Source organism: Bufo gargarizans, chromosome 4 (assembly GCF_014858855.1).
Source record: "Bufo gargarizans isolate SCDJY-AF-19 chromosome 4, ASM1485885v1, whole genome shotgun sequence".
Lineage (NCBI taxonomy): Eukaryota > Metazoa > Chordata > Amphibia > Anura > Bufonidae > Bufo > Bufo gargarizans.
Window position 1 is genome coordinate 503,251,334 of NC_058083.1, and position 12,453 is coordinate 503,263,786.

A 12,453-nucleotide genomic window follows, 5' to 3' on the forward strand; every position below is an offset into this window, starting at 1 on the left:
TTTCATTTCCTTGGTTTACATTTATTGTAGCTTGGCCCCAAAGTAGAATCTGTACCAGGGCCTTCTCGTATGAAGCCAAGGGCCCTCAGACTCTATTGGTTAGGGCAACTGGCACCACTGTGCCCCCTATATCTATGCTTTATACTTTATTCTCTGTTGTTGATACCAGGAAAACTCCTCATGGCAAGAAAATAACTTCTTACACCCAAAAACAGCGTGACTTACAAGACATGAATTTCCAAAGTGGAGCCATGTTTATGGGGTTGAGCAACATATATCACCTTTAAATGGACTGGTCATGCATGCTACCATTTCACCATCAATATGATTGACGGAGATACACGAGTGATGTCTTCTGTTATCACCATCTGTCCCATGGAAATTAGGAGCAACTGTTGCCTTACATTTTTTTCACATTAAGCAGTTACAGCTTCTTCTCTAGTATACTTCTAGTCCGTGCAGACAAGCAAACAAGGAAATAATGTGATATTAATGAAATCTATTATTAAATCCATTCAAGGAATGTTTAAGAGAGTTTCCAAGACTTTGATATTGAGGGCCTGTCCTTAAGGCCTCGGTGCGATCCCCAATGCACGGGCACCATCCGTTCGGCTGCCGCAGATAGATCCAGACCCATTCAGCTTGAATGGGGCCGCAATCTGTCTGCACCGCAAAAAAATAGAACATGTTCTATTTTTTTGAGGTGGGGTTCCGTGGCTCTGTGAATGAGTCCACGTCCATGATGTGGTGAACAAACGCCCAGAGCAGCCGGCACTCAGGGTGGGTTCGCATTAGTGTTTCTAATTCCGATATAGTGTTCCATTATACCAAAGACGGAATGCAAAACCAATGCCTTTAAGAGGAATTCCATTTTGCTCCGTCCTAATACATTTCTATGGGCATATAAAACTGTTCTGCTTTTTTCTGTTCTGTATGATGGAAAAAAAAGTCCTGTCGACAGGACTTTTTTTTTTCGTTTTTAGCTATATTATTTATGACTCTGATTGTACATGATCCCTCTGCTCGTAAAGCTTTGCGGAATATGTATAAATAAAGATTTATTATTATTATGCCATCAATGATGTCTGAGATGAGCTAACACCTTTAAATAATTTTGGAAAACTTTGGGATCACCAATAAGATCTGAGATTCCTATGGATTTATCCTTTGAATATTTATTCTATTTTAATTTTAATTATGGAATGAAAATATATTTTACATTTTATTCACAATTCTTATTTTTCATGATGACAACCTGTAGTTAATAAAACGTGAATTCCACCAGCGCAGTCCTAATAGACAGGGCCAACATCTACTATCTAAACGCGGTGCAATGGAATGTTTGTATTATTCTAGCTATGGCAGACGTAATTACACGGTGATGACAGCTATCACTCAGCAGACAATGAAATGAGTATCAGTTAGAGTAAATACTTACCAGCTGTAGGTACATGTGTAACATTTGACAGGTATAAGCCGCTCTTGTATAAGTAAAGGACCTTTTCAAACTGTGCAGCAGTTTCATCGATTCCCCAGCGCAGTTCGCCTAAATAACATTGAAAAGTTAATTCATATAAACCTCCTTTTCCTGTTGGATTTTAAGTAGTCACTTATAATAACTAGCTAGGGAGTGTCTAGATATAAAAAAAAAAATTAAGATGTTTTTGGGGCACACATGGTCCAAATTGGCATAGGCGAGACCGAGAAATTGCACTTCCAACCTGTTGCATATTAATGAAGGCAGTCACCATATTGTGGTAAAGGGTAATATTCCTTTTAAATATTCCCCTTAAAGGGGTTGTCCGTCCTCGGAGCTGACAACCCCTGAGGTCCTAAACTATGCACTGTAACCTAAAAAACCTCACCTGCTCCATTCCTGGCCACTTTTGGTACCCCACTACCATGACGCAGCTTGATATCGTTACCACTGCAGCCAATTGCAGGTCTCAGTGGTCATATTGGATTGATGTATGCTGGGAACTAAGCAATGGTGGGACGTTGGACAGGTGAGTGGGCAACAGGTTAGGATTTCAGGGTTTGTCAGGTCCAAGGACAAATAATACCTTTAAGGAGATCTGTCACCACGATTTTGGACTATTATCTGTAGTAATACATGGGTTAGACTGCACATAAGGAGTCCAAATTTTTCAAACATTTTCGTACTGTCCCCTCCCTGTCAGCATTTGCAGCTGCGCTGAAATATATTATCAGGACTGCTGTGCATGCAAACAGGAGTCCTCTCCATTATATTGGCACAGCACAGCAGTCCTGATGTGTATTTCAGTACAGCCTTGAGTGCTGATAGAAGGGGAATGGGGGCAGTAGAAAAATAAGGAATATATATAGATCTGGACTCTTTAACTACAGTACTACTTACGTACTACTGTAGATAGTCCAGAAACATGGAGACAGGTTCCCTGTAAGACAGACCAGCAATATGTGATCGCAGACGCCTGATCCAAAGAACCCCCATGATCAGACAGATAGATAGGCCATTATACTTAATTCCCAGACACTGTTTCCTCTAAGTTGTGTTCTCCAGAATTGAAAGAGCTAACAATTTCAAACTCTGCAGCAGGAAAAGCTTTAATTGGAGTGTTTAATACTCATTAGCGTGTTGTTTTAACCCTCTCCTTTCCAGAATGCACAACTTAGAGGGAACAGTGGCCCTGAAACCTCATTACATTAGTAAGGCACCCCTACATGTAAGAATAAAGTCATCCAATACTGCTGATTTTGGTACGACCGCAGAACTATCTTTATATGTTTAGCGTTGTGCCAACTTTCCCCTGACAGATGATGTTGGTGGGAAAGAAGGATCGGGCAGCTGAAATTCTATGGCCGATACTTTTATTCTCAAGGAAGATAAACCACCACCAGAGTTGTCTGACATTTCCTTATTGAAACCACCATGCACACTTGGCCAAGGCGGACTGGGACGAATGTTAGCTTGAGCCAACATGAATACTTCAATCCAAAGGTCTGATAGGTTGTAAGTTCATACTTCTGCAGCTATGGTTTCATCTTATAGGGGTATAGCTCTAGAGGTGCAGTGGTAGCCTTAGCACCCAGGCCAGAGAGGGTCTAAAAGCCACTCTGCCACATAAGAAGACCTCACTATTATAAATGGCAAATAGTATGTGGGGTTCTGTGACAGATTTTGCAGCACTTTGTCTGGCACCTACCTGTTGCATTTACTATAACATCCAGCATTGGCCTGAGGGAAGGTGGTGCACTGTGAGGAAGGAGGTAAGTGAAGAAAAACCTTAAAAAAGAAAAAAGCCATATTAATGAATGGAAATAATATTTTATGTAGATTTACAACATACAAATAACCCGGTCACAAAAAAAAACAACAAGCAGTAAATGACTAAACTCCTCAGGAAACATAGTCATATATCATAATAAGCAACAACAAAAAATAATCCATAAGTGACCGTAACCCAGCAGTCTGCCATAGAAAAAACAAGGGCGGCTAGACACAAAGCTGCCTTGTAATCACCTGTAAAGGCTCCATTAACACAGCAGCTTGCTCTGGAGCTTAGAGGATTGTGGCTATTTGTAAGGATGTCTGGTACTTGGATAAAATTTATGGCACTTGTATCACCAGTGGAAGACGATTACATTTTTGGTTGTGTTCCATGACTAGCTGAAGCTGGGAAGACCAGAAAACTTGGAAAAGGATATGGAAATATAACGAACACAAGTAAAACATATATAAATCAAGGAACAAGAGATCAAAATCCATGAAATTCCTGGAAAAAAGGTTGATATAAACTCATAGAGGGTTTTTTGTAAATAAATGGTAGCTGGATAGGTAAGGGGTGAATGGACTTTCCTCATTATCCTGGCACATTAACAATAAGCTATAGTAAATGGTCTTAAAATGTGAAAATAGAAAAAAATATATATATTATATATATTTTCAGAGGTCAATAACTTTTTTTTTAAAACGTCAAAGGTTCAGATCGGTAGGGGTCTGAGCACTGAGGCCCTCACCAATTCCTAGAATGGGGAGAGAGAAGTGTGCATATATCGAGCTTATATAGAGCTGTCTTTATAAAATGCCCTCTTCCATCAAGGTCTTTAAAAGGGTTATCCCATGAAAATATTTATCACCTATGCAAAGGTTAGGTAATAAATATCGGATTGCGGTGGGGGGGTCAAACTCCTGGTACCTCCCACTATCCTAAGAATGAAGGGTTCCTGAGTCTCGTCTCTGATTGTAAACAGTGCTCCATCAGTCCCATAGAAATAACTAAAGCGGTAGACCAACATTCACACTTTCACACTACCTCTCCACTTAGAGAGGTGACTTAGAAAACCCTCGTTCTCGGGATCACATGGCGTCCCAGCAGTCAGACAACCCATAATTCACAGTGCTTTTGGACTGTTGGATGACCCACAATCCACAGTCCTTCTTCTGTCCAGCCATTTTTAGTAATTTCAGTTTTTGGGGCATTTGGGTAACGACACTAGAATCTTTAGATCTAAACAGAAAATCAGCCTAGCTTTGCCTTTATATAGTAGATTAGGATGGATGGAACAGACATAAATGGGCAAATAATTTATTTTTTTTTTAAAGTTTCACATTAAAAAGGGGTTAAACAATCCCTTTTTTAAAAGGGTCCTCTGATAAGCTGATTACAGGGTGTCCCACTGGCTCCCCGAGTGATCAGCAGAAATCTATGCAAGAACCCAATAACAAGTGTTAATTTCATCTGCAGTGCCTCCACAGGGGAAGTGAAGCATTGCACATGTATCTATCATGTAATACACAGACATGATGGGTCCTCCAAAACCAGAGGCACTCTTTGTAGCCAATTAATACAGTAATTCTGGGAATAACACTGCACTATGGAATTGCTTTTCATGCATTTGTTTATTATTTGCATAGATCCCCCTGCTGCAAACACAATACAATTATTATGCCCCTTACTGCAAAAATTTTAAAAAATGTTTCTACTGTATGAGCTACTGAAGCTTTTTGCACAGTTTATTAATAAAATAACTCCCTACTGAAGCTATTGTTGCCTCCAGTGCGACTTCCCAGTCGGGACAGAGTTTTGATATGCCATGACTTGCCAAGTACCCCTATAATCTATTTACTAGCGGTTGGGTGGCGATGAATAAAGAGTTTCCACAAGAAGTCCATTTACTGCAGTTCATTTTCATCATGGCCTTTTAGCTTGTTGAAATCATCAACCTTGTCCTAATGCAAAGTGTCATAAATCAGCACACGCTCACTGTCTGTTGAAAGGAAGAAAGAGGATTCTCGCCACAACCCTCTGTCTTAGGAACACTGATTTAGCCGCAACAAGGCCGGCTTCTGTTAGTTCAAAGGGGATTGGGAAAACACAGCAGATTAAAAAGACAAGTAAGAGGAAAGTTCACGGGGTCGTGTATTAATCATGAGGTAAACTATGCAAGGTCAACAACAGATTCTGAATGTCCTTAAAATCCAGAATATAAATTAGGAGCGAAGAAAAAATCTAAATTGCATAGAAAATATTCCAAGATCATACACTAACCCAACAAAGTCTTACTTGCAAAATATATGGTTTCAAAAATATCCGTCATTACATTAGCTAATCATAAAAAATAACAATTAATTATCTATTCTATAACAATAATTGTTATGTTCATGGTATTAAATGGGTTTTCCAGAGAAATATGCAGTGTCCCACTGTTTAAGGGGTTAAAGGAAAAAGATGTGTTCTGGTGTGTGTTATATGCATTTTCTGTCCACAAGGTGCAGACTGTGATAACAGGCCGTTTAGTATCAGTCCTTAGGTGGGGCTGTTCCAAGAGAGTAGGCCTGAGAAGTGAGCAGAAGCAGCAGAGAACAGCTCTGGGTATTGAACCAGCCAGTGTGGTAGACTTTTCTGAGAAGGAAAAGTTTGACATTATGGAGCATTCAAGTTTTGAGAGGAGGTGCATGCAAAACAAACTGTGGAGGTAAATTGTGTGCAACCTTTGGACTTCGCAGCAGGCTTGTCCAGGAGATGTAAGGCCTTGGGAGCCTGGACATACTTTAGCAGACTGGGGATCTACTAAGGACTACCCCCACAGTGGGAAACTCGTAGTGTCAAATTGTGAGTACAAAATTTAAGTGAGGGAAAGTGATATAGTACAAAGAGCAGCAAGAGGAGTTGTACCCCTATGTCTGGTTGCTAGAGTTTGAGAGCTAAGTACAGATCCTAGATGACTGAGAGAAACCAACTAGGCCTGGTTACCACCTTTAACAGAGATAAAAACTACAGTAGAAAAAAGGTACGGTTCCCCTAAAGGATGGGATGGCCCTGCAATAGTATTGTTTATATTGTGGCAAAAGGAGTGCACAGTGAAAAGTTAGCAGTAAGTTAATCCCATATATCATAAATAGATACTAGCTGCCTATAAAGTGCAAGCGCCGGGACATAATAACCAAACAAACATATGGTTCAAAAAGACGGGTCCCACTCAAACAACACAGAGGAAGGCTTCCCCGAAACGTGCGTTGGGGGTGTGCGGTTCTCCTGAGAGTCTTTGCACTATGATGGTATGTAGCCTATAATATTTGTTATTGATTGACTATAATGTGTTGTTCGAGTGCATTGCACCCCACAATATACCACCAACATGACACCCTGAATCATCATCAGGCAGGAGACTCCCCAAATCCATGGTGTGCCACAAAGGGAAGAAAGAGTGAGCCTTCCCATCACTGCATATCCCAGGGAGCACCAGTGTAAGGACCACCACCATCTCTATTACTGCCACCCCCACTCATATCATCCGTGCTTTCCCCTGCAGACTTTTTTTTTAAAGGGCTACATAGAGTTAAAATAAAAAATACCTTAGCTCTACCAAATCCTGACTGCTGCCATTCTGACACTGGTCCAATTCCCACTGCTTTCGACTGCCTGGTTCGAGTTTGACAAGCTGGAAATGGCAGGAAAGGCCCACTCAGCCGATCACCAGCTGAGGTGGATCACTATCACGGGCAGTGATTGGCTGATCAGGCATTTCCAATGTATTCAACTGGGACCATAACAGCAGGATTGGTGAAATTGTATATATTTTTTATTATTATTATTATTTTTAACTCTTTGTGGGACTTTTATGAATTGGTTACCTTGACTGGAAGCAAAAATAGCGCGGACGGAGGATAAAAGAACGTTTTTCATACTTCTGCCTCATCAGAAAGCAGTAAGACAATCATCATTCGAAACTCACTGCCGGCTACTTAAAGGTACTGCTGGCGGTTTGGGATGGGTTTTGCCGCTGACAGGTTCCCTTTAAATAGGTTTTCCATAAATGTAAATGCAGCTGAATTTATCCTGGGTACAATAATAAACATGTTTGCAATATTTTTTAATTTTTGACATTGCAGGCATCAAGGTATTTCGCTTACTGGTATTTCCTGTATCTCCTTTGGTTATCAATTTAGTTTATACAGGTCATTTTCAGCCTAGTGGTTGCACATGGTTGCAGTAATCTTTTGTAATCCTCTACTGCGCTTATTTGTTCCTCTGTGCATGCACAAACACCTATGCTATGTCCACTCTCTGAAGCGCAAGGAACTGTAGGTGTGATGATTCAAAGCAGTGTCAGTATCACGGACGTTCCCGTGGCAGGTACCAGGAGATCGGAGAGACTGGCAACTCCTGGGTTAAATTGACAAGTTCACTGTGGTTCTTATAGTGTCTGTGTTTTGGTGAATGCCACACCCCTTGCTTCAGGTGTTGCTTGTTGGTAATTTACTTCCCATAAGTAGCCGCTTCTCAGTTTTCTATTTTCAGATAAGTCTTGTCTTTTCTTATTGTTTTGTGTTTGTTATATTCCCTGTTGTTTGTATCTGGTCCTGAGACAGAGACTTCCATTCGTCCATCTGGGGAGGAATGGGTTGTCTCTGGTCCTAACCTCATTCCAGGGCCTTATAGGGATATAGGGGCCTAGGTATACAGCATATGAATATTCCTACCTTCAAGGTCTATTCATATTGATAGATAGTTAGGGCCCGGATTAGGGTTGTTTAGGAGGTGACCTGTTTCTTCCCTAGTTTCCAGGCCCAGTTACTCTTCCCCTTCCCTCCTGTGTTTAGTGTGGAGTTTTTCCCCCACACTGATCATGACAGTCAGGCAACCTCACAAAGGGCAAAGCCGGGGAAATTGTGGGACAGCGGCACCAGACTCATCCCACCCATAATTTGGGAGCTCAATGTGGAATTCGGCTGCTCACATTGGTAAAAGTAAAATGCAAAAATTTAAGTTGATTAGATTGGCTCATCATCATCGCGTTCAATAGAATAGGTTTAGGCTAGAATTACTGTGGTTATTTTGGGTGATGGAAAACTTTTAAGGCAAATCTATCTCACAGTAAAGTCAGTATTTTGTACCTGTAGGCGTTATAGAGGTTCCTCTTCTCATTCATGCTTTGACATTTGCCTTCAACAGAACATTGAAGTGTAAAGTTCCTTGCAGGGAATTCCATGAAACAGTCCTCATTGCTTGCACATGGTGTCTCCTCCATGCTTGCATCATCTAAGTCGGTCACTTTCAATTCACCATCAACAATTACAAACTGCCGAGGGCGAAAATCCAACAGAGTAATGGAGCCAAGAGGGGAGTGGGCCAGGTAATGCAACAACCGTACTAAGCTGAGGCAAATCTGAAATATATACAAAAGTTGGAAAATAGAACCTAATTAATGACTTCTTTCTATTATTTTTGTTCTACATTATAAAATGATGTGGAATGTGTGGAATGTGTGGGTTCAGATAACACTAAGGGTTCATGCACACGCACATTGCATTCTATTTAGTTTCACATCATTTCCATTTGTCCGTATTTTACAGCTGTATTGCTTCCGTAGGTCTTCAATATTTCATGGTCCGTAAAAACAAAAAAAAAGAAGATAAACGAAGGAAACTGTTACAAAATTGTTCTGATCCATAAGCACCCACGGGTGTGCAGGAAATTCCCCAAGCATCTAGTAACAGATTGGCAAAAAATGGCCAAAAACAGATGGCTTTCTGTGTACTGTCTGTAATTTTTGCAGATGATGCTGGATGGATCTGCAAATACCAGGATAGGACCTGCTTCATGATTTGCAGAATAGGCACATCGGATCGGATGTGTGCAAATATGGTCGTGTGCATGAGGCCTTAGAGCTTTTCCAGGGGCAACATTCAATATTCAATATTCATAATCTTTATCATAAAAGGCATTGTTTTGTTTTTAGGCTAAAGTTTAGTGTCAGATTGGTGGTATAGATAATTGTAGTGCCCTTCATGTTATATCCCGAAGATCTCTTTTAATCAAGCTGTAATACTCAATTTAACCTGTAGGAGTGCTGTAACTCATGTAGATTGATTAAGAGCTTGCCCACTAGGGCAACCCCGGTAGTTGGATACACTACGTGAATGCATGTGCATCATCTTTCCATCATAGTCTTTTCTTCAATTTACATTCAATGAAATGATCATTTTTGTCACACGATCATAGATAAAGAAAGCCATAGTGAATCAAGATAAACCACTTACTCGAAATCTGTCCTCCCAAGAAGACTGTAAGAGCTGAATCATCTCTAGGGGAGAACCCAGTTCAATGATAGTTGTCAGAGTATCAGATATGTCATTGTTCTCTTGATAACAGTATCCATAAAGCTAAAAAAACAGAATACAGGCAGGTGAGATCAATCTAGATGACAGATATTCAGTACTGAAACATCTAAGTACCCCTGTCAAATATATACAGTAGAGACAATTTATAGACCACATTACTTTTCAGGATTCAAATCTCTAGTTTTTGGAATGGTATAGCTCACAAAATGTGGTAAAACTAATCGACCAGGGGTCAACGGGATTCATCCTATATAGGTACCGGCACAGGACAAACCCAAAGAAGACGCAACTGATTACTTTAGACACAGTTTCAGTGGAAATAATGAAAAATCTCTTTGAAGGGTATGCATCATCAGTCATTGTTACTAGGGTATCTGTGAGAATGCAACTCAGCTCTTCTAAGCTCTCTCGCCTAATCGAGGGTTCATGTGACAATAATTTCCCCCTGAGTAGACTCATTAACTCCTATCGTATTAAACACATTGCACTTAGGTTGGCCAAACCTGTCCATTAAAGGTGAGTGAATCGATTCAGCATGAATCAAATTTGTCATAAATTTTCCCAAAGATTCAGATTTCGGTGAATCTAAAATGTTTGGGATTCACTGTGCATGAATCTCTGAAAATGGAGACCACCATTCAAAAACATAAAAGAAAGCATTTGCCACCTAAAAGAGAGAATTTTTCAACCATTTGTTGACAGTGCAGTGTGTTATTAAACAGACTGTTACCATCCGTTTACCCATACCTATATATGTCACTGTCACTTTGACATTACTAATGATGTCTTGGTGTTAAAGGCTATGGATACCTTCGGGCATTTTTTAGATACAGTGGTTAAAAATCTGTATGTTTGCAGAGTATCACTTCTCAGTCCTGTCAGCTGATGTCTCATGTGAAACCTTATCTCTGATCTCCTGATGTCATATACTTATAAGCCATATACTTATAAGTTTGCAATTATTTGCATTATAGGTCTATGGCTAGTTGAGATTGTGAGCCCCACTCAGGCCAAGTGCCGATGTGAATGAATACATTCCAGACCACATATATTCATGATCTAACATCTCACATGATCTAAGATTCGTGAGCCATATTTACCAAGAAATCATGGAAACCCTCAATTTTATAAAATGTCACACAAATTCACTTGTCATTCCTAGATTAGAATGATGCAAAAAATAAATAAATAAAGAAGCCTATTACAACATCACTCCTTAATGTAAAACATTTTGGAATATATCACTTTGTTTCTTAAATAAGCATTAATTAGATAATTAAACAAACCCATAAAAATTAAACTTTTTGGCAAAACCCAGAGTCGGATTTTGATTTAAACGTGACGGTACTATCATGTAATTTGAAATTAATTGTGCCAGTGATCAGCTGCCAGGAATTTCAATTAACCTCAAATTTTCTTCTTCTTCTTCTTCTTTTTTGTCTACATCTGTTTTGAGTGTTGGGAAGTGTTCGTAGAGCAGATGAACAGTGAGTAGAAACTCTTCTATTTGGCTAATACAGGCAGAAGGATTGTTTTAGATGTTATTTTGAGAAGGAATAGTAATAACTGTGGAGTAGTTAAACACAAGACAGAATTTTGCACAGCAATTCCCATCATGGTCATTTCTCATCGACTATTACTTATAGTCGATAGTCCATAGCAGACCATGATGCATGCCCAGAAATTGCTTTTGCTACCCTGGCACTAAAATGCCCAAAAAGCCATTTAATGTTTAATTATTACATGTTCCATATGTTATAAGCAAATTTTTACCTAGTAGAAAGTATGGGCCAGATGATTTCAAAACTTGAAGCAAGTTATGTTTAGTTTATTAGGTGCATGTGTAAAAGATAATATGTTTAGAAAGTTAGGCCTTTTATAAACTGGGGGAATAGTGTATCTCTTGTGCTCCTACGAAATTGGTCAGAGTTGTCTGGTCCAGAGAACAGCAGCTATAAGAGTGGCTCATTTCAAGAGCATACATACCATACACGTATACCATGTTGTTCCTTTGGGACTCAAGGATAGAGAAGGTCCTGCCCTCATTGGGCCTATGTCCTTTACTACAAGAACTTGTGTAGGACTCTTTTATCCAGAAACATATTAAGCAAATAAGGTGGTCAGAAGTTGGCCCAAGGGTTATGGAAAGCGTTTGGAGGACAAAACAAACAGCAGGCCCTTCTGTTCTGGGTGGCAAAACCAGAATCCATAATGGTGGGACCTGTTTGATCCTCCAAAGAGTTGCTGTTTCTAACATGCTCTACTTCCGCTCCTTGATGAAAGTCCCAAACTAAGGAACCCCCTATATTAAAATGCTCTAAATGGGTACTTGAAATTAGGTTTTCTAAACAAGATCAAGCATTTTAAGGCTGGACATGCAATTACATAACTGTCAGACATTCGTTTGGCATACAGCTTTCTCTTCCGACCTTTCCATACACAGTCCTTTTCCCCATGGCCAAGCATGTATGGGTCCTGAACAGGGAAAGGGAGGAAAGCTGCTAGATGAACTATTAAATTACAGCGGCATGATTCTTATCTACCCCAACATCTCCCATCAGGAGAAAATCGGGAGGCCCCCATACACATTAGATTGTTGGCTGCTTCCATCAAAATTAGCAGGTTCTCCCAACATGTATCTAACGTATATATATATCTACTATAACAGTACAATTTGAACATTTGTGCAAATATCACATTTTTTTATTTAGGATAACAATTGAGAGAAAAAAACATAGATGTAGAAGAATATAGTTGATGTATGTAACCCTGATACATGTAGAAATGTCATGCTGTTGCACCACTTTTAAAGTAAAGCAAATGTAATTGTTATGTGAAGAATACTT

General features: G+C 39.7%; 1 protein-coding gene across 1 annotated transcript in view; it reads right to left on the minus strand.

The window, feature by feature from the left end:
- Positions 1 to 12,453, minus strand: part of PKDCC (protein kinase domain containing, cytoplasmic) — a 51,958-nt gene that overhangs the window by 15,251 nt on the left and 24,254 nt on the right. Inside the window, exons 2-5 of the mRNA XM_044289982.1 lie at positions 9,527 to 9,649; positions 8,381 to 8,652; positions 3,186 to 3,265; positions 1,439 to 1,546 (exon numbers count right to left, since the gene is read on the minus strand). Coding sequence (XP_044145917.1) covers positions 1,439 to 1,546; positions 3,186 to 3,265; positions 8,381 to 8,652; positions 9,527 to 9,649 — 583 coding nt within the window. The remainder of the gene's footprint in view (positions 1 to 1,438; positions 1,547 to 3,185; positions 3,266 to 8,380; positions 8,653 to 9,526; positions 9,650 to 12,453) is intronic.